Genomic DNA, 25,440 nt, shown 5'->3' on the forward strand with positions numbered 1-25,440 from the left:
CTCGGAGGATTGTGGGATAGTGGCGGACGGAGCCGGGCATCTAAGGCCCTGAAGCCGAATGCAAAGCCCGGGAGTCTCGCCGGTGTGGGGAAGGGGGTGGTGGAGGAAGTGGGCCTCGGCTTCCGTCAGCCGTTGCTCAGCACTGCGGCCTCTTCTGACTGCGGAGTAGGACGCCTTCTGTGACCAGCCCTTGCTTTTCCGCGGGGCGCGCCGGGCCGGGGAAACCGGGGCGACTTCCCAGCTGAGGGCCTACGCGGGCCTCGCGACCCCGCCAACCTCCCTCAGACACCTCGCCCGCGGGCCCCGGACCCCCGCCCCGCCCGACCGGCGCTAGCCCCTGAAACTCTGGAACTCGGCGCGCGAGGGCCCCCTTCCTAGGCCCGAGACGCGTGCGCGAGCCCCGGCGCCAGGGCGAGACCCCGCCGCCGCCCCCCGCCCCCACATACCGGCTCCCTGAGGAGGGACCGGAGCCGCCGGCGGCGGGGCGAGGGGGGCGCCCCGATGAGCCCCGAGTGCGAGGAGCCGCCGCCCCCCCGCGCAGGTGAGCGGGCCGTACCGGGAGTCTCCCCGCAGTCCAAGCACCCGAGTCACCCTCCCCTCCCCCGAGTGCCCCGCCCAGGTATCCCTCGAGTTTCTTCACCCCTTTCCCTTCGGACCCTGTCCCTCGTCCCTGGGGGTTCCCCACCCCCGGTCTCTCCCTTTCAGCGTCCCAGGTCTCCTAGTCTCTCCCCCAAGCCGCCCTAGTCTCCTGTCTCTCTCCCCCAGGCCCCCAAGTCTCCTGTCTCTCCCCTTCAGCCCCCCAAGTCTTCTGTCTCTCTCCCCCAGCCCCCCAAGTCTCTTAGTCTCTCCCCTTCAGCCCAAGTCTTCTATCACTCTCCCCCAGCCCCCCAAGTCTCTTAGTCTCTCCCCTTCAGCCCCCCAAGTCTTCTATCTCTCTCTCCCCCCAGCCCCCCAAGTCTCTTAGTCTCTCCCCTTCAGCCCCCCAGTCTCCTATCTCTCTCCCTCTCAGTCCCCCAAGTCTCCTAGTCTCTCTCCCTCTCAGCCCCCCAAGTCTCCTAGTGTCTCTTCCTCTCAGCCCCCCAAGTCTCCTAGTCTCTCTCCCTCTCATTCCCCCAAGTCTCCTAGTGTCTCTCCCCCAGCCCCCCAAGTCTCTTAGTCTCTCCCCTTCAGCCCCCCTAGTCTCCTATCTCTCTCCCTCTCAGCCCCCCAAGTCTCCTAGTCTCTCTCCCTCTCAGCCCCCCAAGTCTCCTAGTGTCTCTTCCTCTCAGCCCCCCAAGTCTCCTAGTCTCTCTCCCTCTCATTCCCCCAAGTCTCCTAGTGTCTCTCCCCCAGCCCCCCAAGTCCCTTAGTCTCTCCCCTTCAGCCCCCCTAGTCTCCTATCTTTCTCCCTCTCAGCCCCCCAGTCTCCTATCTCTCTCCCTCTCAGCCCCCCAAGTCTTCTGTCTCTCTCAGCCCCCCTAGTCTCCTAGTGTCTTCCCTTCAGCCCCTCTAGTCTCCTATCTCTCTCCCTCTCAGCCCCCCAGTCTCCTATCTCTCTCCCTCTCAGCCCCCCAAGTCTCCTAGTGTCTCTCCCCCCAGCCCCCCAAGTCTCCTAGTCACTCCCCTTCAGCCCCCCTAGTCTCCTGTCTCTCTCCCCCTCAGCCCCCCAAGTCTCCTGTCTCTCTCCCTCTCAGCCCCCCAAGTCTCCTGTCTCTCTCCCCCTCAGCCCCCCAAGTCTCCTGTCTCTCTCCCTCTCAGCCCCCCAAATCTCCTGTCTCTCTCCCTCTCAGCCCCCCAAGTCTCCTGTCTCCCTCCCCCTCAGCCCCCCAAGTCTCCTGTCTCTCTCCCCCTCAGTCCCCCAAGTCTCCTAGTGTCTCTCCCTCTCAGCCCCCCAAGTCTCCTGTCTCTCTCCCTCTCAGCCCCCCAAGTCTCCTGTCTCTCTCCCCATCAGCCCCCCAAGTCTCCTAGTCTCTCCCCCTCCAGACCACCCTTCCTTCCCCTCTCAGGCCCATCCCTTGCCTCAGTGTCTCTTTTTTCCACATTCCCCTCCCTCACCTCGTGTCCTGCCTCCCCCACCTCACCTGTGATTCCACGGGAGCCCCCTGTAGTTTTTCAGTGTCTTCCCCCTCTGACCCCCCTAAGCCCCTGGGCTTCCACCCCCACTCTCTTCCCCTCTGGCCCACGCCCCCTCGGACCCTTCCCCAGGACACCCCTTGCCCTCCCTCTCTCTGCCTCCCGATGCCTGCTTCGTAGACTCGGCTCTGCCTCCCACCCTGGGCTCGGGGAACTAGGGTAGTGGGGCTCTCCCTTCGCCCCGACCGTGGCTCCCCGCCCGGCTGTCTCGGGCTGCGAGGAGGCCAGGGAGCCAGATCCGTGGAGCGCCCGCCCCTCCACTCCGTCCCCTTCCTGTGAGGGGAGGCCGGCTGCGGGCACAGAGGTGGGGGGGGCCGGCCCAGGCCCTGCCCGGGGGAAGCAGAGGCGGAGCCGGACGGTCGCAGTGGCTGGTGTAGTGACCGAGGTAACCCAGGGGGTTGTGGAGGCCGCGGAGCAGGGGGACTGGCGGGACCGGCTCAGCGGGTGGCGTGTTCTGTCTAGGAAGGATGAGTAGGAGTTGACAGGTGGAAAGTGGGGAGCAGGGCCTTGCGTGTGGAAGGAACAGCACGTGCACACGTGTGAAGGTGGGAACCCAGGAGTCCTGCGCGCCTGCGGTGCAGATGTGCTGGGAGCGCGGGCGGAACCCCGTGGTCGGGCTGCTTGTCCAGGCCCTGGAATGTGACCCGGTCAGGGTCTTTCTTGCTGGATGTTTTACATACCTGTACGTCAGTGCTGAGGACACGGTTGTTACCGGTGCCACCAGCCTGAAAGGCAGGCTGTTTCTGGAAAGGAAGATGTGTTGTCAGGTGTGGGACGGGCTTCAGAGTTGTAAAGAAGAAACTTCAGTGGGGTGTAGAGTGGCACTGACATCAGTGCTCTCCGCGTAGGGTGGTTCTGGGGGTTCAGCGTGCTCTTTGTAGAAGCCTGTAGCGGAAAGCAAGGCACAGGAAGTGCACCAGCGTTATTATTTAGTTGGGGGTTATCCATTGCAGTGGTTCTCGACTGGGGGGGGTGGGGCGATGGTATCCCCCAGGGGACGTTTACTGCCGGTGGGAGACGTTTTTAGTTGTTACCGCTCGGGATGCTACTGGCATCTCGTGGGTGGAGGCCAGGGGTGCTCGAGCTCCTCCAGCGCAGAGGACAGCCCCCCACAGCACGGTGTTTTCCAGCCCAGCTGTCAATAGTGCTGCAGTGGACGAACTCTGCTTTCTTGCTTGGGTGTTGTATCGTTGTGGCTTGTTTGCTTTCTTGCTACTGTGAGCTCGGCTGTGTGTTCTGAGTTGTGTACTTTCATTTACTTTTGTGTTTTTGGTAGTTAGTTTTGTTGGGATACCTACTGTTTCTTTCCAGTAAAGGAGAATCTGCTGGTCTCCCCCCAACCCACCCACCCACCCACCCAATGTTTTTTCAGGATCCATGGCCAAGTGACCATAGCAGGTCACCTTTCCCCTCTGGACTCCAGTTTTCATCAGTTCAAGAAGTATCTCTAAAACCACAAGGCCCTATTGTATAACACAGGGAACTATATTCAGTATCCTGGGATAAACCATAATGGGAAAGAATATGAAGCAGAATGTGTATGTATGTATAACTGAGTCACTTTGCCGTACGGCAGAAATTAATACAACATTGTAAATCAACAAGACTTAAATAAACTAAATTAAAGAAGAGAAGAAGTATCTCTAGCTGTGGGCTTGGCCTTATGCTAGGTCCCGGGAAACTGGCATCTTGCTGCGGGAGGCAGGCGACCGAACAGGCAAGTCCTGTCGCAGAGCGCTCAGATGCCATCGTAGTGTGACCGCGGGAGCTGTGCAAGTGTGGAGAAGGCCTCTAACGCAGTCAGGGGAGGCTTCCTGGAGGAAGTGGTGTCTGTGCCGAAGCCTGAAGGACCCGCGAGGAGCTGGCTAGTCAGGCCCAGAGAGCTGGAGGGAAGGCAGAGGGAGCAGCCGAGCAGTCAGGTGTGGCGGGAGTGTTGAGCGCCATGCGGGTTGCAGCAAGAGATGAGGTGAGAGAGGCCTGGACGCCTTGGTGGAAACGAGAAGCCTTCCCCGCACTGCCGGCCTCCTAAAGGGAGCTTGGGCAGGCTCAGTACCTGGGGGGTGGGGACACACCTTCCTTTCCAGGCTGAACCATGGTTTCCCCCTGAACACTGGTTTTGTGGATCTTCCCATGGGAAGTGCCGTCTTACAGTGACCGTGAGGTGTCTCTCAGGGAAGAGACTGAGGTCCCTGGTCTAAGGCCCCAGAGACTGGAGTTTGGAGAGGCGGATTGGAACTCAGGCCTTTCTGACTTTGGATCACCCTATAACACTCACTCCTGCCCTCTGTTTTCCAAGAGCTATTTCAAAATCTATTCGTTGCTCTTTTCCGCTTTGAACCCATGACCGATCCAGGAGATGGTACTGAATGGGAGCTTTCGGGCCCCTCCTCAGTCCTTGGCTGGGTATCCCATTCTCTTCTGTTTCCTAATTGTTCCATCCTCTAGGGTTGGACCAGAGCCGCCACCTCCCCTGGGCAGGTGTGGTCTAGGGCCAGATGGGGAGGTGGTGCCCCTAACTGCTGCCTCCCCACCCCCCCAGCCCCCCATGGGAAGGATGAGCCACAGGAAAGCCCCAGCCCATCATCCCGTGTGGCCTTGGCCAGGTCCCTCTCCTCTGGCCTCTGTGGCCCCTACTTCCAAATGGATGTCCCGCTGCTTACCTTGCTGGGTCTGTGCTGGGTCCTGCTGTTATCCATTGTCCCCTTCTGGGAATTGGAAGTCCCCCACCCCCATTTCATTTCAGATTTGGCTGAGAGCTGACGGACGGGGGGCAGTTAGAGGGTGGTGGTCTCGCTGTCCTCTGAGCTGCTGGGCCCTGCCAGGGGCTGGGGGCTGGCCAAGCCAGCAGCAGGTTCTCCCCTCCTGCGGCTCGCCTGGCCGCTGTCTCTTTAGGGGCCTGTTGGCCTGTGGTGGCTGAGGGCAGCAGCGGCAGCAGGCCTGAGATGGCCTCTCCCAATGTTGGGGTCTCTGCTGAGCCTCGGGGCATCTCAGATGGCCGCCCCAGGGCCCTCCCAGAGGCCTCTTCACACTTGACCTCCACTTCCGGGTGCTTCAGGGCCAGGGCAGGCGAGAAAGGGGTGGCAGATAAAGGATCAGCCCACGGGCTCCCTGGCAGGCGGGGCCGTGTCGGACGGTGGCAGCAGCGGCAGTGGGGACGCTCTCTGGGAGCTGCAGTCGGGCCCTATCTGAGCCCAGGCAGGGCCAGGGGCTGGCAGGCTCCCGAGAGGGGCAGCTGGTGTCGGAGGCCTGAGAACAACGCAGCAAAGCAGGAAACCTGGGGCGATGGTGCAGAGCTGGCAGAGAGAGAGGTAGTTTTCGTTTTTAATGGCTTCCTTTCTCATTTACAGTTTCCCCTTCTTCCGTTTGCAGCCAGAGTCATGGTTTTCAAACGGTCGCTAAAAACCAGTAGGTAGTCACTTCCGTTTTCTTGAAGTTCGCTAAAAGTTGCAAAGAGTGGGGGTGGCGGGGTGTATGGCGCCCACCAGAGCACTTGAGTGACCTCGGTCACTCAGGCAAATGGGGCATTTCCTCAGGTCTTCTGTTTTTAGCGCCGTCACCCTGGGTAGTGGCTGTTCCTTCCCTCCTGCTCAGAAGTGTCCAGGCTCTGGCCTGGCCTCAGGGACAGATAGGAAAGGCCAACACCTGCTGAGCACCTGCTCTATCAGGACCACTGGCCTGACCCAGCTGTTCTCATGAAATGGCCCTTCCCGATGGCTGTGCCCCCATTTCACAGATGAGGAAACAAGGCATTTGGATGCCAAGTGCCTGGCCCATGTTCACCCCCTTAGAGAGAAAGAACGAAACCCACCTCTCCTGTCCAGTTCCCAGAGCTTCCTCCAGGAAGTTCCATTAAGTGGAAGGTGGGATTGACTGTCAGGACTTGAGGCTAGAGTGAATTGAGAGTTTGTGGCGGGGGAAAGTGTTTTTCTCTTTTTTCTGTTTTCTTTTTTCCACTTCTCCTGTGTCTGCATCTCCGTTCTGCGTAGAGCTTGAGACCTGATGTTTGTGGGATACCAACTACCACCCGACTGCCTCTGATCTTTGCAGCCTCCTCTGATTTTCGGAGGAGGGACCTGAGGTTCTGAGAGTTAAGGGGCCCCCTGGTTTCTGAGGCTGCTGGAGTCCACACCCCTCAGCCCTCCGCACCGCACCCGCCCTCCGTTCTCCGTTCTCTGGCAAGCCAGCTTTGGGAGGGAAGTCCTACCTGCTGTCCGAAGCAGGTGGGAGGGGTGGGGTGGGAGGAGCGTAGCCTGTGCCGCGTCTCCAGATGCTTTGGAAGTGTCTGGGCGTGCCTCAGCCTTGAGAATTTCCTCCTGTGCTCTGGAGAGGGCGCTGAGCTCTGGTTCTGCTGTGGCTCGACCCCTGCGGGTCCCCATCTCCTCAGCTATCAAATGGGAATAATAACCGTGCTGTACCTAGGCGTCCTGATGAGAGATACAGTGCTGTGCAGGTGCACAGGTTCTCGGAAGGGGTCGGCAGGGCCCTGTCCCCCAGCTCTGGGGGGCCTGCTTAGCTCAGGGGCAGCGTTGGCAGTGAGGGCGGGGAGGGGGGACCTGGGTGCGCTCCCGAGGCGGAGCCTTCACGCCTCAGCCTCGGCTCTGGCCTGGCGGCTTGTCAGCTCGGGGTGTCTTGGATGCAGAACAAGGCCAAGGCCTGGCCTGTCACAGCAGCCTCAGGCAGCTGTGGTTTTGTTTGTTTTTGATAACGGTTTTTTTGTTGAGATGTAATTCATACACCATATATGACTTATTCATTTAAAGTGCACAATTCAACAGTTTCTGGTCTATTCAGAGTTGTGCAACCATCAGTCACCACAATGGATTTGTTTTTCAAATTTTAATGACTATTATAGACTTTTTTATTCCTTCCCATTTTGACAGTATATCCTAATCCAGACATTTTGTGGCTTAACCATTTATTTATTTATTTATTTTTTGGCTGCCTTGGGTCTTCATTGCTGTGCGCGGGCTTTCTCTAGTTGTGGCGAGTGGGGGCTACTCTTCCTTGCGGTGCATGGGCTTCTCATTGCGGTGGCTTCTCTTGTTGCGGAGCACGGGCTCTAGGCGCGCGGGCTCTGTAGTTGCGGCACACAGGCCCTAGAGCGCGCGGGCTTCGGTAGTTGTGGCGCACGGGCTTAGTTGCTCCGCGGCATGTGGGATCTTCCTGGACCAGGGCTCGAACCCGTGTCCCCTGCATTGGCAGGTGGATTCTTAACCACTGCGCCACCAGGGAAGTCCTACAATGGATTTTTGAAATTGAGGTATCGTTGACAAAGTTGTATACAATTGATTTTAGAACTTTTTTTTTTTAGAACATCCTTTTCCCAAAAGGAAACCCCATAACCGCTAGCAGTTCTTCCCCCCCCCTGCCCCCAACCCATGTCCACCAGCTCCTGAAAACCACTAATCCGCTTTCTGTCTCTATGGATTTGCCATTTCTGGATGTTTCATGTAAATGGAAATATACGATGTAGTCTTTGGTGATTGGCTTTGTTCATGCCACCTGGGTGGCCTTTTGACCTCTCTGGTCTCCTTATCGCCGCACAAGTCTGTGATGTAGAAAGAGGTGGTGTTCTCGCCGTGGTGAGCTCCTTGTCCCTTGGGCCCAGCAGTGGCTGCCCCTTGAAGTGATTCTGGTCCCAGGTCCACCCAGCTCAGGAAACCCATTCAGGCCCGGCTGTCTCTTTTTTTTTTTTTTTTTTTTTTTTAATGTATTTATTTATTTATTTATTTATTTATTTATTTTTGGCTGTGTTGGGTCTTCGTTTCTGTGCAAGGGCTTTCTCCAGTTGCGGCGAGCGGGGGCCACTCTTCATCGCGGTGCGCGGGCCTCTCACTATCACGGCCTCTCTTGTTGCGGAGCACAGGCTCCAGACGTGCAGGCTCAGTAGTTGTGGCTCACGGGCCCAGTTGCTCCGCGACATGTGGGATCCTCCCAGACCAGGGCTCGAACCCGTGTCCCCTGCATTGGCAGGCGGACTCTCAACCACTGCACCACCAGGGAAGCCCCCGGCTGTCTCTTGAAGTGAAGAGGACGGTGGAAGGGTCCCTCAGAGGTCTGGGAACTGGGCAGAAGTGGGGAATTGCCCTTGTGCAAAGGCAGGTCTCTGAGCACTTGCAGAGCCGGGGGCGCTGCCTTGATTTCCTTTTGGAGCAGTGGTCCTCACTCCGACACAGGGACCCACGTTCGGCACCGGGTTCAGCCCACTCTCCTTCCTCCCGTCCCCAGCCTGCCTGCCCTGGTGGTCACCCCCACCCCACCCCACCCGACCTGTGACTGTGGTTTATAGGGAGCCTCTGAGTGTGGCTGGGGGAGACAGGGTGGGAGCGGGTCCCTTTACTGATGCCCTGACAGGTATGTCAGCTTCCTGCCTCAGGAGCAGGGTCCGTGGGAAAACTTGGGGTGTCTTTCAGTCAATGTTTCTGAGCACATATCGCATGCCAGGTACCGTGCTAGGTGCTGTCCAGGGTGCTCACAGCAGCCCAGCAAGGAAGGTTCTCTCTGCGTTGTCCACCATCCTATCAGGGCACATTCAGCGTAAGGGCTGTACAGGCTGTGAGGGACCTGGCCTAGCCTTCCTCCCTGAACTCTGAGATGTCCACTGAGTAAGTGCTAGACTTGCAGCTTAGCGTTTCGCTAAGCCCCACAGAGACCAGGAAAGAGCTGGTCTTCAGCTCCCTGAGGGTGTCAGCTGGTGAGAGCCAGGTTAGGGAAGGCCGTAGCCAGGGCAGAGCCAGTGTGGGCAACCACCTTGGGCCTGAGCTCACTCACTTGTTTTGTGAGTGTTCATTGGCAGTGGCTGGGCACCAGTGAATGGGATGAGGCCCTGCACCCCGAGAAATTACCTCCTGGGGTTTGGGTGCCATCTCCACAGTTCACTAGCCCCCAGACCTCGGTGCACCTCAGTTTCCTCACCTGTAAAATGGGGCCATCGGTTTCTTCGTTGGGGGCGGTTGTGAGGGTAGATTGAGATAATGGCTGTGTGGGCCTGGGAACGGTGTCAGGGGTGCAGCTAACGTGGTTTGTCCACTTCACGTGTCTGGTGTGTTGTCGGCAGAATGCCCCCATTCCCGCAGACCCGGAGGCCTAGGGCTGGAGGCAGTGACGTCACACAGGAGGCTCCTCGGGGCTGCAGGCTCTGGAGGAGATGCGCCCTGAAAGGGCAGTCGCGGGGCGACACGTGAGCAGCCAGGCCGGAGCTTGCTCGGGGCCGGGGTGGTACCAGGGGACGTGGCCTGGGCTCGGCGCACACATGGAGGTGGGTCGGCCGAGGGGGTGGCGGGTGTGAGAGAGCCTGGTGCACGTACTCAGGCAGGACTGGGACGGTGAGTGCTGACGGGCAGGAGGTCCTGGGTGCGCAGCGCCAGGAGACAGTCAGGGGCCCTCGGGGTCTTCGCGCGGAGACGGGGGAGCCACCTCAGGGTCTCCTCGGGGGAGCAAGCATGAGGTGCTCACGTTTGTGTTTCAGAAAAGCGTCCCAAGCGGGGTGGGGTGCAGGGCTAAGGGGGCGGTCCCGGCATGCTGTCGGACGGGACCCATGAGGCCTGCGGGACTGGGGGCTCTCAAGTGCCCCCTGCGTCCGCCCACTGTCTGGGGTCGGTGTCTGCTGCTGCCTCCCGAGGTCATGGCTCGTCCACTCCACCTTCAGCCGTAGGCGGCCAGGGCTTAGGAGCTGACATGAGTCCCGGCAGGGATTGCAGATTTAGAGCCACTTGTTCCCAGTCACTGAGAAGTCACCCTGAGGGCTGGGAGGAGATAAGCGAGGCTCCCGAGGAGGCTGGAAGGGAGAGCTGGGTGCTGGTGGCGGCTTGAAGGAACCGAGGGGCAGAAGGCCAGTCGCCTGCCCGCGGCCACACGTGCCACCCAGCTCTGCCCCACTTTCAGCCCCAGCTGCTTCCCGAGTCGAGCGTCTTTCTCCCCTGGGCTGGTGCCCCGTCTGGCAGGCACGCAGTCCGTGGTTGGGATGGTGTGGGCCAGAAGCGGCGAGGGAGGGCTTTGTAGGAGAGGGACCAGCGTGCGCGTCCGGGAGGTTGCGGGAGGGGCGTCCTGGCCTCTGGGTCTGTCTTCAGTGGTCTCCGCTTCAGGTGGTCTTCACGAGGTGGCTGGCGTGCGTGAGCTCTGGTCAGCGCCTGCACGGCGCTCGGGGGGCCCAGCTTACCTGGGTGTGGTTGCCCACCGTGCAGTGGGGTGACCACAGCCCCTCCCAAGGGCCATAGGCACAGTGCCCGGTGCATAGGGAACCTGAGTGGGCAACAAGTGGCCTGGGAACTGGCGGCCAGCTCAGGGCGGGTCTCTACACGGTGGTCGACGCTGGGAGCCTATAGAAATCTTCAGAGGAGCAGCCAAATCCCTGCTCGTCGAGGGCTTGGACCCACCTGGCACCTAGTCAGTCAGTGCTCCACCCGAGATGGCCCTAAGGCCAGTGCCGGGTCGGGTGGGCCACAGCCAGGTGTACAGGGTCTCCAGTGCTGGCCAGCGAGCTGCCATCCTCCAGTGGTGGGCGCTGGCTTTCCGTCCTCCTTGCTAAGGTGGTTCCGTGTCCTGGTTCCTTTCGGCCCCGGGCAGCGGCTGTTCTGGGAGCTGCCACCCCCTCCCCTCAAACTTTTCCTCTTCCTGTCGTGGCACTGGGTACGGGGGCTTGGGGGGTGTGTGTGTGTAGTGTCCGGGCAGCGACCACAGCCTGGAGACGTGGCAGACCTCCCTCCCTCTGCCCCTACCCCACACCCTGCACACGGCACGGAGATTGCCGGGCTGGATGGCGACCGTGCTGGCTGTCATGGGGCATTTTAATTTGCTCGTCAATTCAGATTGAAGCAAGTCTGATGCCAGCGGTTCCAGGATGAGCACAGTTCCAGCCTAGATGTGGGGACAGTGGACACAGGCCCTGGGGTGACAGGATCACGGCAGCTCCGTGCACAGCGTCGGGGCTGTTTTCCACGGGGCCTGTGTGTGGTCGCACCCGGGGGTCTTACCCAGGCCTGGGGGCTCGGCAGTGGACAGGACAGTCGCCCATAGGGTGGTCCTCGCAGGCTGGGAGGTGGAGGGAAGCGGGCGGGGTCGGAGCCCACGTGTGACAGCCTCTGCCCGCAGGGCGCCATGTTTTGGAAGTTTGACCTGCACACGAGCTCGCACCTCGACACGCTGCTGGAGCGGGAGGACCTGAGCCTGCCCGAGCTGTTGGACGAGGAGGACGTGCTGCAGGAGTGCAAGGTCGTCAACCGAAAGCTGCTGGACTTTCTGCTGCAGCCGCCACACCTGCAGGCCATGGTGGCCTGGGTCACCCAGGAGCCGCCGGCCAGCGGCGAGGAGCGGCTGCGCTACAAGTGAGCCCCGCCCTGTCGGTCCCCCACGGTGGGACACCCCGACTTGCTGTGGACATTGTTGACTCCCGTTTTTGTTACGGGGCTTCCCAGACATCTCCCAGGCGGAGGGATGGGCAGAACGAACCTGAGGACCCTTCCCCAGCCGTTAGGGGCGCCGCGTGTGGGCAGTCTGTTTCATTGGCCCACACCCCACCCCCACTTTATTTCCGTGGTATATTCAGTTGGATTTTTGTTCCCTTTTTGGAGTATGGGCAGCGTGAGGCCTGCCCCCTCACCCCCCACGTCCCCAGTGCCCAGCGCGACTCCAGGCGCTAAGGGTGTGCCTGTGCCCCCTCCCCCATGCTCTTCTGCCCTTCCCTCCCACCGTAGGGCCCTCGGGTGTGCCAGGGAGGGTGGACGAACAGGGCAGGGCCCTGTTGAGGGTCAATGGGAATCGTCTCCATGACGGGGGGCTTCTGTCTGCCCTGGTCTCTGCTGCCCTTTTTTTTTTTTTTAATTTATTTATTTATTTTTGGCTGCGTTGGGTCTTCGTTGCTGTGCGCGGGCTTTCTCTAGTTGCGGCGAGCTGGTGCTACTCTTCGTTGCGATGTCCGGGCTTTTCATTGCAGTGGCTTCTCTTGTTGCCACTGTAACTAAGCGTGGGCTTAGTTACTCCGCGGCATGTGGGATCTTCCCGGACCAGGGCTCGAACCCGTGTCCCCTGCATTGGCAGGTGGATTCCTAACCACTGCGCCACCAGGGAAGCCCCTCTGCTGCCCTCCTTGAGCCCTGTGCAGTCTGTCCTGGACAATCCTCCTGGTTCCCTGGTGTCGCCCTCTCCCCGGCCCCTCCCACTGTAGACACGCAGGTGGTCCTTACGAGCTCTGCATCTTCTGTCCCCGCAGGCCTTGAGCCAGATGGGGAGTGGGTGACTGCTTCTCCTCACTTTGCCCTTTGTGAAGCGGGGGTCTGTGAGGTGCTGCCAGCTGCTTAGTGTGGGGTCTGGTGCACAGTGGGGACCTCGGGGGGGGCCAGCAGAGTGTCCCCTGTGTCCCCCAGTGTTCATCTGTCACTTACCTGCCCCCACGTGTGTCTTCTCCCTTCTTTGCTTTGTTCGCCCGGCCTCTGTACCCCCTTGAGCGTGTCCAGCGGCCCCGTGGACGGGGCTTTTGCTCACAGTAGCAGGGAGCCTCCATTCTGACACCTGTGCCGAGCTGCCCCTGGGCTCCCTGCCCTGCCCCAAGGAACCCGCTTCCCAGAGGCCTTACAGTTTATGGGGCAGAGCTGGAGAAGGTTGTGGTCCCCCAGGGCCCTGGGTGGCACACTGGGTGGGGCAGAGCTGGAGAAGGTTGTGGTCCCCCAGGGCCCTGGGTGGCACACTGGGTGGGGCAGCCCTGTCCCTGTCTGTACAAGGCGGTGAGGGGGTGAGGTTGGATTTTAGCAGGGTCATCGGGGCTGGGCCTGGGTCAGACTGGAGGGTTGGGGGTAGAGGAATAGAGGGACAGGTGTTGGGAGGGGGTCAGGTCCCCTGACTCCAGGCTCAGGAGGCTGGATGCTGCCTTGGGGGGTGGGGAGCGTGAATGGGCTGCGACTGGGAGGTGGGGTGGTTCGGCCTCCGCCCCCACCGTGCCCTCCCCAGCCCTTTCTGGGTGTGTCAGGTACCCCAGCGTGGCCTGCGAGATCCTGACGTCGGACGTGCCCCAGATCAACGACGCGCTGGGTGCGGACGAGTCCCTCCTGCACCGGCTTTACGGCTTCCTGCAGAGCAGTGGCAGACTCAACCCGCTGCTGGCCAGCTTCTTCAGCAAGGTCATGGGCGTCCTCATCAACCGCAAGACCGACCAGGTGCCTGGGGCCCCAAGGAGGGTGGGCGGGTGGGCGTGGGGCCGGCTCCTGCGCTGATGTGCCAGTCCCCGTGTCCCCAGCTCGTGTCCTTCCTGCGGAAGAAGGACGATTTTGTGGACCTGCTGCTGCAGCACATCGGTACCTCGGCCATCATGGACCTCCTGCTGCGCCTCCTCACCTGCGTGGAGCGGCCGCAGCTGAGGCAGGACGTGGTCAACGTGAGTGCCGAGGGGCCGCGGCGGGGCAGTGGGCAGGGCTGGGCGGCAGGAGCGGGGTCAGTGAGCGGAGCTCCACCTTCTCGCCCCCAGTGGCTCAATGAGGAGAAGATTGTCCAGCGGCTCATTGAGCAGATCCACCCATCGAAGGACGACAATGTGAGTGCAGCCCACCCACCTGATGTTTCCAGCCTCCGCCCCACACCAGCTTGTCCCTCCACTCCCTTCGTAAACGAGTTGATGAGAGAAGGAAGCACTTGGAACTGTGTGTATTTGAGTGGGGGGCTCCTGCTGAGAACAGAAAAGGGGTGTACACACGTGGAACGTTTCGCAGGAACCTGGCCCATCATCCCATGTGGGGTCAGGGCTCTGAAGGGGGTCCTTTGGCCCTGGCCCCTCGCTGCTGCCCTTCCCAGGGGCCCCTGTCCTCCTCCCCTCTGTTGCTGGCTCTGTGGCCTGGTGGCTCTTCCTGTCTCTTGTGCCTGGATCAGCTCTGCCGGTCCTTCAAAGAAGCCCCCCAGGAGCCCTGAGTCTGTCCTCCCGGCCCACTGGCTTGTAGGCAGAGGTCCACAGGCGCAGGTAGTGAGCACCAGGCACTCAGCCAGTGCCTGGCCTGGGAGAGTGGTGACTGTCCAGGCCTTTGTGGCAGAGGGACGAGGGGTATCTGCCATGAGCCAGGTGGCAGGGCATCTGTGAGAGGCTCTGAAGTGCAGCCGGTGGCCTGGTTGGTCTTCATGGGTCGGGGGTCTGTGTGGGTGGGCCCTGGAAGCACCTGTTGGGTTAGACTCAGAGTTCTGCTTGTGTTTCTTTTTGTTTATTTTGCGACAACTTTATTACATACCACATGACTCATCCATTAAAAATATAGGATTCAGTGGCTGTTAGTATATTCACTGGGTCGTGCAGCCTTTGCCACGTTGACTTTAGAGTATTTTTCATCACTCCACAAGGAGACCCTGTACCCGTTAGCTGCCCCTCCCCATTTCCCTCATGGTTGCTTGGCCCCCACCAACCACCCGTTTGCTTTCTGTCTCTGGGTTTGCCTGTTCCGGACGTTTCGTATAAGTGGATTGCATGGGGCAGGGTCTTCTGTGACTGGCCTCTTTGCCTTAGCACCAAGTTGTCTGTGTTCATCCGTGTTGTGGTGTGTGTCAGCGCTTCATCCTTTTCTAAGGCCAAAGAACGTTTCAGTGTGTGGATAGACCACGGTTGCTTATCTGTTCACCAGGTGGCGGACGCCCGGGTTGTTCTCCTCTGTGGCTACTGTGGATAGTGTGGTGTTTGTGTGGGGTGTCTCCTCTTCCAGGAAGTCGTCTCTGGTTTCCCTTTCTCTCTGTCGTCTCTGCCTTGCCAGTGTTCGGTGCTTTTGTTCTCTCCCTCGGGAGGCACTGTGTCCCGGGGTCTGCGTGACCCTGTGTCCTCAGGGGCGGGTGGCCAGTCTTCAGCTGGTGGGGCTTCCCGGCACCGGGGCCGGCCCGGGGTGCCAGCTCTGTCTCCCCTCCCCCAGCAACATTCCAACGCATCCCAGTCCCTGTGCGACATCATCCGCCTGAGCCGGGAGCAGGTGATCCAAGTGCAGGACAGCCCGGAGCCTGACCAGCTGTTGGCCACCCTGGAGAAGTGGGTTTGCGGGTGGTGCCCAGGCTAGAGGGAAGGGGGAGCCATCTGGGGGCCCTTCTCCCTGACGCCTGCCACCCCCGCCCCAGGCAGGAGACGATCGAGCAGCTCCTGAGCAACATGTTGGAGGGGGAGCAGAGCCAGTCCGTCATCGTGAGCGGGATCCAGGTGCTACTGACGCTGCTGGAGCCCAGGAGGCCCAGGTGAGCGGCTGGCCTCCCTCCCCAGGTGACCCCTCGGAGCCCCACCCTTCGGCTCCGGGGTGGGGGTCGCTAGGGTTCCGGAGAGGAGTCCTCCTGTTCCCTCTGGCAGACGAGGAAACAGGGTGAGTAGACCGCCTGTAGCTTCGAGCTGGCCTTTGGGATCCGGGCTGCTGGGGCGGGTCACTGCCCCCAGGATCCCGGGCTCCCAAGGGCAGCAGCTTCTCCCTCCCTCCCAGGTGTGGCCCACACGTGCAGACGTGTGCACACACGTGCAAGTGCACAGGCTGTCTGGGCGGTTCACTCTGCCCTCTACTGTCCCTCTGCAGGTCCGAGTCTGTGATTGTGAACAACTTCTTCAGCAGCGTGGATGGGCAGCTGGAGCTCCTGGCCCAGGGAACCCTGGACAGTGCCGTGTACAGCGTGGGGACCCTGCATGCCCTGCGCCCACGGCTCAGCCGCTTCCACCAACTCCTGCTGGAGCCGCCCGAGGTGGGCAGGGTGCGTGGGGGAGGGGGTGGCAGCAAGGGCGCCCCGCCGTCAGGGCGGTGCTGGGGCAGGAACTGAGCCTCTCCTGTGCCTGCAGCTGGAGCCGCTGCGCACGACATGGGGCAGCCTGGCCCCGCCGCTGGGCAACACGCGGTTGCACGTGGTCAAGCTGCTGGCCAGCGCCCTGAGCGCCAGTGATGCGGCCCTGACCCAGGAGCTCCTGGCGCTGGACGTGCCCAACACCCTTCTGGTACAGGGGACAAAGGGCAGGGGGCGGAGGGGGCACCCTGCGGAGGGGCGGTTGGGTGGGGAGGACGGGGCCGGGGTGGGGGCCGCTCAGAGCCAGCCTGTGCCCCTTACCCCCAGGACCTCTTCTTCCACTACGTGTTCAACAATTTCTTGCACGCCCAAGTGGAGGTGTGTGTGAGCACGATGCTGAGCTCCGGGCCCCCTTCCAACAGCAGCTCTGACACACCCGCCCAGAACCCTGTCGTGAAACACGTGAGTGGGGCTCCCAGGTCCCCCTTTGATCTCGGGGGGTGGGCTCTGCCCCACACCTGCCCCTCGCCTGTTGTGTGCTGCCAGGCCATTCATGTGCCGGGCACTGGGGGCTCAGCCTCTTCCTTAGTTGGAGAGTCTTGGAAAGTAGAGGGTGACGTGTGGGGGTGGGGCTGAGTGGAGTGGTGACCTTGGGGGACAGTGGGTGTCCTGGGGGACCAGGAAGGGTTCTCCCAGGATGATGGCCACCACGCTAGTGGAGATGCCTTTCTGGTTGTAGCCCGGGGCCTAGGGAGGAGCTGACCGGTGGGGCGCTGGGGGTTTGGACAAGCAGGAGTTGGAGGCAGGTGGAGTGGCTCTGGGGCTTGCTGGGTGGGCTGAGCGGGCGTCACACAGGCAGAGGGCGTGTCTGGGTGAGCAGAGGAGGAGCGTGCGTGTGCACACTCGCTGCACGCTCCTTGTAGGCAGACCAGGGGCTTGGAAGCGGGCTGGGGTAGCAGGGCCCAGCCGTGGTCCCACCCCACGCCGGCCCCTCGCTGCTCCCCCCCCAGCTGCTGCAGCAGTGCCGCCTGGTGGAGCGCATCCTGACCTCTTGGGAGGAGAACGACCGCGTGCAGTGAGCGAGCGAGCGTCGGGGGCCTTCCCCGGGGAGGGCAGGGCTGGGCGGGCGGGGCGGGTCTGTGTCCAGCCGCGGCCCCTCTCGCCCAGGTCCGCAGGGGGCCCTCGCAAAGGCTACATGGGCCACTTGACAAGGGTGGCCAACGCCCTGGCGCAGAACTCGGAGAAGGGGCCCAACGCCGAGCAGCTGGGGCAGCTGCTGAAGGGTGAGGGCTGGGGCCGGCCCGGGGGCGGGAGGAGGCTGGGCGCCCGGGGCCTTGTGCCCTCACACCCACCCTTCCCCCAGCAGAGCTGCCAGAGCAGCAGCGGGAGCAGTGGGAGGTGTTCGTGTCGGGACCCCTGGCGGAGACCAACAAGAAGAACACGGTGGACCTGGTGAGGCCCCTGCACCCAGGCGCGCCCACGTCAGCCCTCGCCGGTGCTCCTCCCCCTGGTCCAGCCCGGACGCCCCTCCCCGCGGCCCCAGCTCGCGCGCATCCTCTCTGGGGGCTCCGCAGGCCCTGACCCCTGCCCCGCCCGCACCCGCTGCCCAGGTGAACACCCACCACCTGCACTCCTCCAGCGATGACGAGGACGACAGGCTCAAGGAGTTCAACTTCCCGGAGGAGGCGGTGCTGCAGCAGGTGGGGGCGGTGGGGGGGGCCGGCCGGGGAGGCTGTTCTGGACACCCGGCCCTGACTGCCCCCCGCACCCTGGCAGGCCTTCATGGACTTCCAGATGCAGCGCATGACCTCAGCCTTCATCGACCACTTTGGCTTCAATGACGAGGAGTTTGGGGAGCAGGAGGAGAGCGTGAAGTGAGTGTGGCCCCGGGCAAGGCCAGGGGCAGGCGGGGCCCGGCTGGCCGTGTGGCAGGAGGGGTGTGAGGCAGCGAGGCAGCGTGCGCTCCCGCGGCGTGCTCCTCCTGCCGTCCTCCCCGCTGCCCCCCAGCCCCACGTGGGGCTCAGCCTGGAGAGCAGCCGGCCTCGCGCCCTCTCCCCGCCTCTTGAGGACCAGGCCGGAGGCGTGGGCGTCCTGGGACACGGGGGCTGGCTGTGCAGAGCTGGGCTGTGGAGCTTGTGGGACAGACACTCGCAGACTCAGAGCTGGCCGGCCGGCCTGCCTGCCCCCCGCGGAGGCCTCAGGGCCTCATGAGAGATGGGTTTTCAACGACCAGGTCTGATTATTTGTGTTTGTCCTGTAGCACTTTGACAGCAGTCGCTTCTGGGCTTGCGCTCGTGAACTACCTTCTTTATTGTCCAAGTTTTTTGCTGACAGAGAAAAAATTAAAAGTTTTAGTGTTTTGTCATTTCACGAGCAGCCTTACGACAGCAACGGGTAAATAGAGAAGGGAAGGGCAGGCAGCGAGAGTCTGAAGGGGAGACTGTGTCGGGGTGGGAGCGGAGCCGCCGCCTGTGGACTCGCGCCGGGCCCTGGGGGACGTGCTCAGTGACCGGCGCAGCCAGCGCGGTCAGAGCAGAAGATGAGTCCATGACGCCCAAGAAAAAGTGGAACAGTCACCGAAGGGCGTGCCGTGGGGGTGTTCCTGAGCGGGGTGGTGACGGAAGGCCCCAGCTGGCCCCTTAGGGGCTGCATGCGGGGGCCGGGGCCCTGGCCTGGTCCGTTTCATCACAGGCAGCATGCCGGGCCCTCTCAGGTGTTGCCCACTTAGGTGCCATGACGACCCTCTGCTCGGGGCTCAGGAGCCCATCTGCAGCCGGGAGACGCAGCGTTGTCGCTCACCCCGGGGCGCTCACCAGTTACTGTGGGAGGGTCAGCTGCGGTCTCTCGGGCCCACAGCCAGACAGAGGCCCTGTAGGACTCAGAAGTGAGGTTCGTGTCTGCTGCTGCTCCGTCCCGCACAGCGCCCGGTGCTGGGAGGCCCCTGGAGAGGAAGGACACTGGCCAAGGAAGACACCACCCCTCCTGGCGGGGGTGGTGACACTCGGTGAATGGCCTCAGCTTAGCCGGCTGCCCTTTTGGGATGAAATTATGTTACTTCTTCCGTCAAGATAAATTCCAGTGAGGTTAAAAGCTTTAAATGTAAGAAAAAAGTAAAGCCATGAAGCATTCTGGAGCAGAAAATGGATGAGTATCCTGAATCTCAGGGCTGCAGGTGCTGCTCGCGGGGCTCTGGTTGCGGTACCTCCCAGCTGCGCGTGTGGGCCGCTGCCTCTCTGGAGGAGACGAGAATACCTGCCCTGGTGGTGGCTGTGAGTCCGTCTGTCACCTGCTTGGACTACGGCGGGTGCCAAGTCAGCACTCAGGGATTGTTCATGTACTTCCTGAATCAGAGAGACAGATAACAGCCTGGGGAGTATCCCTACCACATGGCGTGGAGCCCGGACCTCGGCATAGATACAAAGTGCTCTTTCCACGGAACAGGAGGAGGACGGACTGGTGCCCCAGGAAAAAAAGGGGGTGCAGGGTGCAAACAAAACAAGTAGGAGGCTGTTGAAAAATTGCACAGTCTGCGGGTAGGAGTATAAATTGACAAATGTCTTTCCACAATTTGTGTCAGCATTTAAAATGCATGGATTTAATTCCTTAACCCAGGAATTGCACTTCTGTGAGGCCTTCTGAAAGAGAAAGAGTTGAGCAGAGGTGGGTGTTGGGCGGATGTGGACACTGAAAGGCTGGAAGTTGGAGATGTTGAACACCGCGCTCCCCACGATCCCTAGGATCACTCGCTCCCATCTGGGTCCTGCCTCAGGCTGGCGCTGGGGCCCACACAGAAGCGTTTTTGTTTCAGCTCCAAGGCTGATTCTTTTGGCCCAGACTGACCCTCGTTGGGCTGGGGCGATGCTTTGTGTGGGGCGGCCCGTGTGAGGCTGCATCCAGTAAAGTCACCGTGAGCAGTGAACCGTCTCCTGGGGGAAGCGTGTGCATAGGAATAAATAATCTCACCCAGCATGTGATCTCAAACCCTAAAAACAGCCTCTCCAGCTAGGTTCTGTGTCCCTTATTTTACGGTAGAGGAAACAAGGTTCAGGAGTCTTAGGTGGGGCCTGACCCCGTCTCCTTGTGGGACCTCACTCGGCTGGGGGTGTGCAGCTTGGGCGACTCACTTAACTCCGCTCTGCAGACATCTACGCTGATGGAGGGTGCTGCCAGAGCTGATTTGGGGTTACAGATCAGCTTTAGCGAGGAGGTGCGTTCGCTGGTACAGGGCCCGAGGAGAGCGAGGGTCGTCCAGCGAGGGGATGCGAGGGGGAAGTGGCCGGAGCCTCCCCTCACTGCCCCTGTGCTTCTCCCGCAGCGCGCCTTTCGACAAGACGGCCAACATCACCTTCTCCCTCCACGCCGACGACGACAACGTGAGTGCTGCCCCGACCCCTGCTGGTGGGGGCGGGCTGCACGCAGTCAGCTCACCTCACCCCCCCGCCCCCCCGCAGCCCAACGCCAACCTGCTTGAGATATGCTACAAGGACCGGATCCAGCAGTTCGATGACGAGGAGGAGGACGAGGAAGAGGGCCAGGGTTCGGGGGGGTCTGATGGAGAGGATGGTGCCTGGCAGGGCGGCCAGCTGGCCAGGGGGGCCCGCCTGGGCCAGCCCCCGGGTGTGCGGTGAGTACCCTCCTGCAGGCACCCCAGCACGGCGGGGCCACAGGGCCCGTGTAAAATGGTTTTCATCAGCTGGAGTGAGCGAGAAAAATAAAGGAGAATGTAGTGTCTGTATTATTTGGGGCGCTTTCAATTGTGAGTGATAAAAACCCAATTCAGATGAGTTCAGTTACAAAAGGAGTAGGATAACCGCTTGTGCAAGGCTGGAACAGTAGGTGGGTCCTTCAGGTACAGCTTGGTCCAGGTGCGAATGAAACCATTATCTGCCCCCACCCCCGACTCTGCTCTCCCCTGTGGTAGCTGTCGGGCAGGTGTTCTTCCCAAAAGGGCAGTAGGTGTCCTGTCAGCTCCTTTCCCAAATCTCAGTGAAGTGAGACATGATGATTGTCCCTCCCTCACAGTCCCAGCATGTGGGTCAGTAAGCTGGGACCAGCTCTTTGTATAAGCAGTACATTATTTTTTCTTTTACTGGCTGGCCCCAGAATCACTGACTAAGTGCATTTGGGTGGCATAGGTTTGCCAGTGTGAATACCAACTCAGGGCCTGCAACTTGACCCCTATGGCTTCTGATTTGAGGGTTAGAGTGTTTTAACTTTTTAAATTGACGGGTGACTAGCATACAGTCAAGTAGACAAATCTTACGTGTCCGGACACGTGGACATCGCTTTGCCAGCACCCAGAGGAGGGAGCAGAACAGAACCATTCTTGTACCCCTGTGCCCCCTGCTGGCCGCCCTCCGAGGGTGACACTCTCCTGACTTCTTGCCCTATAGATTTTGCCTCTTCGTACATGTGAGGCCCATCCCTCGGGTAGGTGTGGTTGTGTGTCACTTCCCATCCGCTGGTGTGTCATTGTGTGACTGCCAAGTTGATTTGCACTTATGGGTGTCATTGCCAAATCCAAGGTTGTGATGCCTCCCTGTGTTTTCAACGTCAGCTCTTAACGTTTAGGTTTTTGATCCACCTTGAGCTAGTTTTTTAGATGTGGTGTGAGGTGGGAGGGTCCGGCTTCATTCTTCTGTGTGTTGGAATGCCAGTGTCCCAGCATCACCTGTTGAAGAGACTCCCCACTCACTGGATGGTCTTGACACCTCTGTCGAAAATCTTTCTACTGTACATGCAAGGGTTTATTTCTGGCCTCTGTCTTCTGGTCCATTGGTCTGTACACCTCTCTGTGGCGGGGCCACCCTTGATTACTGTTTCGTCGTAGTGAGTTCTGAACTTGGAAATGTGAGCATCCAGTTTGTTCTTCTGTTTTAAGTTGTGTTGATCATTCCAGGTTCCTTGAGATTCCAGGTGAATTTTAGGATCAGTTTGTCAATTTCAACAGAGAAGCCAGCTGGGATTCTGAGAGGGATTGCCCTGAATCTATAGGGCAGTTCAGGGAGTGTTGCTATTTTAACAATATTTTGTCTCCCAGTCCATGAACATGGGATGTCTTTACATTTATTTAGGTGTTCATTACTTTTCATAGTGTTTTGTAGTTTTCAGAGTATAAGTTTTATGCTGCTTTTGTTAACTTTATTCCTAAGCATTTTATTCTTTTTGATACAATCCTGAGTGGAATTGTTTTCTCAGAGTCATTTTGAAGTTGTCATAAGTGTATAAAAATACAAGTCTCTTGCACATTGATCTTGTATCCTGCATCCTTGCAAAACTTGCTTGTTCTAACAGTTTTAGAGGATTCCTTAGGTTTCTATATACAAAATCACCCATTCTGCAGTTAGAGATAGTTTTGCTCCTTCCTTTCCAAGTGGGAGGAGCACTTCCCTGATCTGGGGGGACGTCGGGTCTCCCTGTTGAGTGTGACATGGGTTGTGGGTTCTGGAGACGCCCTCCGAGGTTTCCAGGTTCAGGAAGCTCCCTCTACCCTGTCCGTCTGCCCAAGCGTCCGGCTCGTTTTCACCGTGCGGACGAGCCCCTTCTGGTCACGGCAGCCAGTGACCGTGGAGCAGCACCCAGGGCTGCTTAGCGGTTCCCCATCGGACACGGTGTCGGGTTGCGTGTTAGTCAACACTCAGCCGTTACGTGCGGAGCAGCTGCGCTGCTCTGCTTTGCCCTCCTCCGAGGCTATAGTGGATGGAGAAGAGCGTGGAGTCAGCCTTGCCTGCGAGGGCTGTGCAGGGGGTGGGAGGTGTCCCCGTTCCTGCTGAGGGCTGGGCGGGGCTTTTCCGCCCCTGTGCTGCTGGCCACGCTCTTTCCAGAGGGCACTCAAGTTCCCACCTGCCTTCCCACCACCATGGGACATGGGCTCTTTCTCTGGGCCTCTTCCCCACTGCCCCCTCCTCTCCATCCCTTTGATTCCTTCCCATCGTTTGCCTGGGGCCGGCCTTGGTGGGGTCAGGAGGGTGCCCAGCACAGTGACTGACTGACAGGTGTCCCTGGGGCAGGAGCGGAGGCAGCACAGACAGCGAGGAGGACGAGGACGACGAGGAGGATGAGGACGACGAGGATGGGGACCGGCGGGTGGCCCGTGGCAGGGCTGGGCCCACCTCTCACCCCAGCCCTGGCCCCCAGCCTCCAGGTGGGTGCATGCGCGGGGCGGGCGTGGTCGGGTGCATCCGGCTGTCTGCCTCTGTGCTCACCCCTGCGCTGCTCTCCCCCTCCAGACCCCAGCTGGACAGCTACCTTTGACCCAGTGCCTGTGGATGCCCCGACCGGCCCCCAAGCCTGCAGGGAGAAGGAACTGCACTCTGGGCCCCCTGCCCCACAGGAGCCCCGCAGCGGGCCCCCGGACCTCCCTGCCCCGAGCCCAGCTGGCCCTGCGGCCCCCAGCACCCTGCAGCTCAGGTGAGGCCTAGTGGCGGGTGCCCAGGGCCTGGTCGCCTTAAGCTCCAGTGCCGACCCCAGCTGCGCCTCAGGCTCCTTCTCTTGCCTCCTAGGTCTCAGGATCCCATCCCTTCCTCAGCACCTCAGGAAGCCACAGACGGCAGCCAAGTAGCGGAGCCCTCGGGTGAGCCGCTCTCTACCCACCCCCCGTCCTGCCCCCCTCACCCTCAGCCCTCCCGTACACAGCTGTCCCCTGGCCTCGCCCACACCTGCTCCTGAGGAGCGAGGCTGGTGTTAAGCTCGCCGAGGCTCACACCTCTGGGCCACTCTACTCCGCACAGCCCCCTGCCAGGCCTTGGTCAGTGCTGGGGACCTCCAGGCCACCCTCAGAGGGACGCACCCCACCCCCAGCTCCTCGGACAGGTAACTGGCTAGGGAGCAGCCGCTGGGGGTGCCGAGAAGGGGAGAGTCTGGGGAGGCGGGTGGAGCCTGTTCCCCGGGCCGTCCCTGCCCTGGAGCTACTCCACGTGGCCCTTGCAGGACCCCCCTCCCCCCACGTGTGTGCCACTGCCTCAGAGCTTCGGGAAGCTGAAGGTCTAGGGCTGTGCCTGTGGCCACAAGCGAGGATCCTGGACCCCAGGGTCCCGCGCTCGGCGCTGGGGTGGGAAGGCCCGGCAGGAGCAAAAGGGGGCTGGGGGTGTGCAGAGCTCGTGTCCCGCTGACCTTGAGCTGCTCCTGCCGGCGGGCGGCTCCCAGGGGTCTTCGGATGTGAGGGACGCCCCTGAGCCGTGCACTCCTTCCCTGCTTGCACGAGCAGGGGGCTGAGGGAGAGAGTGCCCAGCAGGGTGTCGGTGCCAGTAACCCCACGGGTCCCCCCGCAGTGCAACCAGAGACCCCGCTACCTCTGTCCCGGCCCCCAGGGCCCACCAGCCCCCCCAGACCACGGAGGGGGTGAAGAGCCCAGAGTCCTTGGGGCTCCCCCGAAGCCAGAGGTAAGCATGGTGCAGCCTCACAGGGCAGCTGGTGTTACGTAGGGGGCACTGACCTCCCCATGTTGTCCCTCTCCCCCAACAGTGCCCTGGCCCTCGAGCCACTTCCGATGCCCAATGGCTCTGCCCCAGGAGGGCCGGCGTCCCCGGGCTCCCAGTGAGTGGTGGGGCTGGGGGCAGAGGGTGGGCTGGGGCAGGGCAGGCAGGGACTTCACGGGGTGGCCACGGGGCGGCCGGCTCCTCACGTGGGTCTTCCTCTCGGTTCCCAGGTAACTGCCCGGTCCCAGTGGTGGCAGCCAAATCCTCCGTACTCCACGTGGACCCTGTCCGGGTGGGGGCGTGGCAGGTTCCGCAGTGGCCCTGTTGCCCCGTCACCCCATCCCTACCCTACCCACCCCGGGTCCTCTCTGGGCTCCCAGGAGGCAGGTGCCAGGGAGACAGGCCCCTCACCCCACCCCCGTTTGCACTGAGAAAAGAAATTACGGAGTTTTGTCTCCTAGAATAGAGTCGAATAGAGAGAAAGAGAGAGAGAGAGAGAGAGACCTATATTATATATTTTATATATATATATATATATATGTGTGTGTGTATATATATATATATATATATATATCTCGAGGCGGGAGAGAGTGGGCAGGCGGGGAGCCAGAAGGAAGCAGGGCTGGGCGGCAGTGGCTTGGACCTTCACCCTGTCCCACGGGGGCTGCGGTGGTGAGGGTCCTGAGGCTGCCACCCACCCTCCCCTCCCACCATGCCCAGCCTCCCTCCGGTGCAGACGCCCACACCCACACTCACACTTGGCCTTTCAGCTCAGGTCCACCTTGGGGGAGGGCCCGAGTGGGGGTCGTGCCTTTGCCCAAATCCCCTTGCCTCGGACCCTGCACTTTGACCCAGGCCGGGAGCTAAAAGACCCTCCACCTGGCCCAGCCAGCTCTGTGGGAGGGAGCTGGGAGTCCTGGTCCCAGGGGGCCTCCCCGGTGACATTCCCTCGGGGCCCTGACGCACTCACTGAGACCCCCCCCCCATCTCCCATGGACTCTGGGGTGGGGGTCTGGCTGGGGTCCCCGTCCTACTCCCAAGGGTCTGGGGTCCAGCCCAGCTGCCAAGTGACCTTGTCCCAGCTCCCTCTCCCCAGGCTGGCGTGCGTGTGCGTGTGCGTGTGTCTGTGCCGAGCTTCTGTTTCATATTGCAAATACAAACAAATAAAGGAAGACAGTTGAAGACTCTTGCTGCTCGGCCTTGA

General features: G+C 60.9%; 1 protein-coding gene across 9 annotated transcripts; it reads left to right on the forward strand.

The window, feature by feature from the left end:
* On the forward strand, positions 1–25,422 carry PPP6R1 (protein phosphatase 6 regulatory subunit 1). Of its 9 annotated transcripts, none has more exons than XM_059905663.1 (24): positions 1–541; positions 11,203–11,435; positions 13,073–13,259; positions 13,340–13,477; positions 13,568–13,633; positions 14,982–15,094; positions 15,181–15,294; positions 15,621–15,792; positions 15,878–16,030; positions 16,147–16,281; positions 16,830–16,894; positions 16,987–17,102; positions 17,183–17,271; positions 17,430–17,519; positions 17,596–17,693; positions 20,135–20,192; positions 20,271–20,443; positions 22,830–22,963; positions 23,049–23,229; positions 23,301–23,392; positions 23,550–23,631; positions 24,090–24,200; positions 24,283–24,354; positions 24,467–25,422. In XM_059905663.1, the coding sequence occupies exons 2-24, from the start codon at positions 11,209–11,211 to the stop codon at positions 24,468–24,470; spliced, it is 2,670 nt and encodes an 889-aa protein (XP_059761646.1). In that variant the 5' UTR covers positions 1–541; positions 11,203–11,208; the 3' UTR covers positions 24,471–25,422. The 9 variants fall into 9 exon arrangements, with proteins under 9 accessions (XP_059761646.1, XP_059761651.1, XP_059761648.1 ...); XM_059905668.1 differs by having other exon boundaries at positions 23,322–23,392; XM_059905665.1 differs by having other exon boundaries at positions 17,186–17,271.
* The last annotated feature ends 18 nt before the right edge of the window (positions 25,423–25,440 follow it).

The sequence above is a fragment of the Balaenoptera ricei genome, chromosome 19, assembly GCF_028023285.1.
Source record: "Balaenoptera ricei isolate mBalRic1 chromosome 19, mBalRic1.hap2, whole genome shotgun sequence".
In the NCBI taxonomy this organism is placed as follows: domain Eukaryota; kingdom Metazoa; phylum Chordata; class Mammalia; order Artiodactyla; family Balaenopteridae; genus Balaenoptera; species Balaenoptera ricei.

Excerpts from the sequence above, each read along its gene's own strand:
- PPP6R1 (XM_059905663.1), top strand. The coding sequence starts at position 11,209 with ATGTTTTGGAAGTTTGACCTGCACACGAGCTCGCACCTCGACACGCTG. Across the intron at positions 16,895-16,986 it reads GAGGAGAACGACCGCGTGCA|GTCCGCAGGGGGCCCTCGCA; the intron begins GTGAGCGAGCGA and ends CCTCTCGCCCAG. Across the intron at positions 22,964-23,048 it reads CCCTGGCCCCCAGCCTCCAG|ACCCCAGCTGGACAGCTACC; the intron begins GTGGGTGCATGC and ends CTCCCCCTCCAG.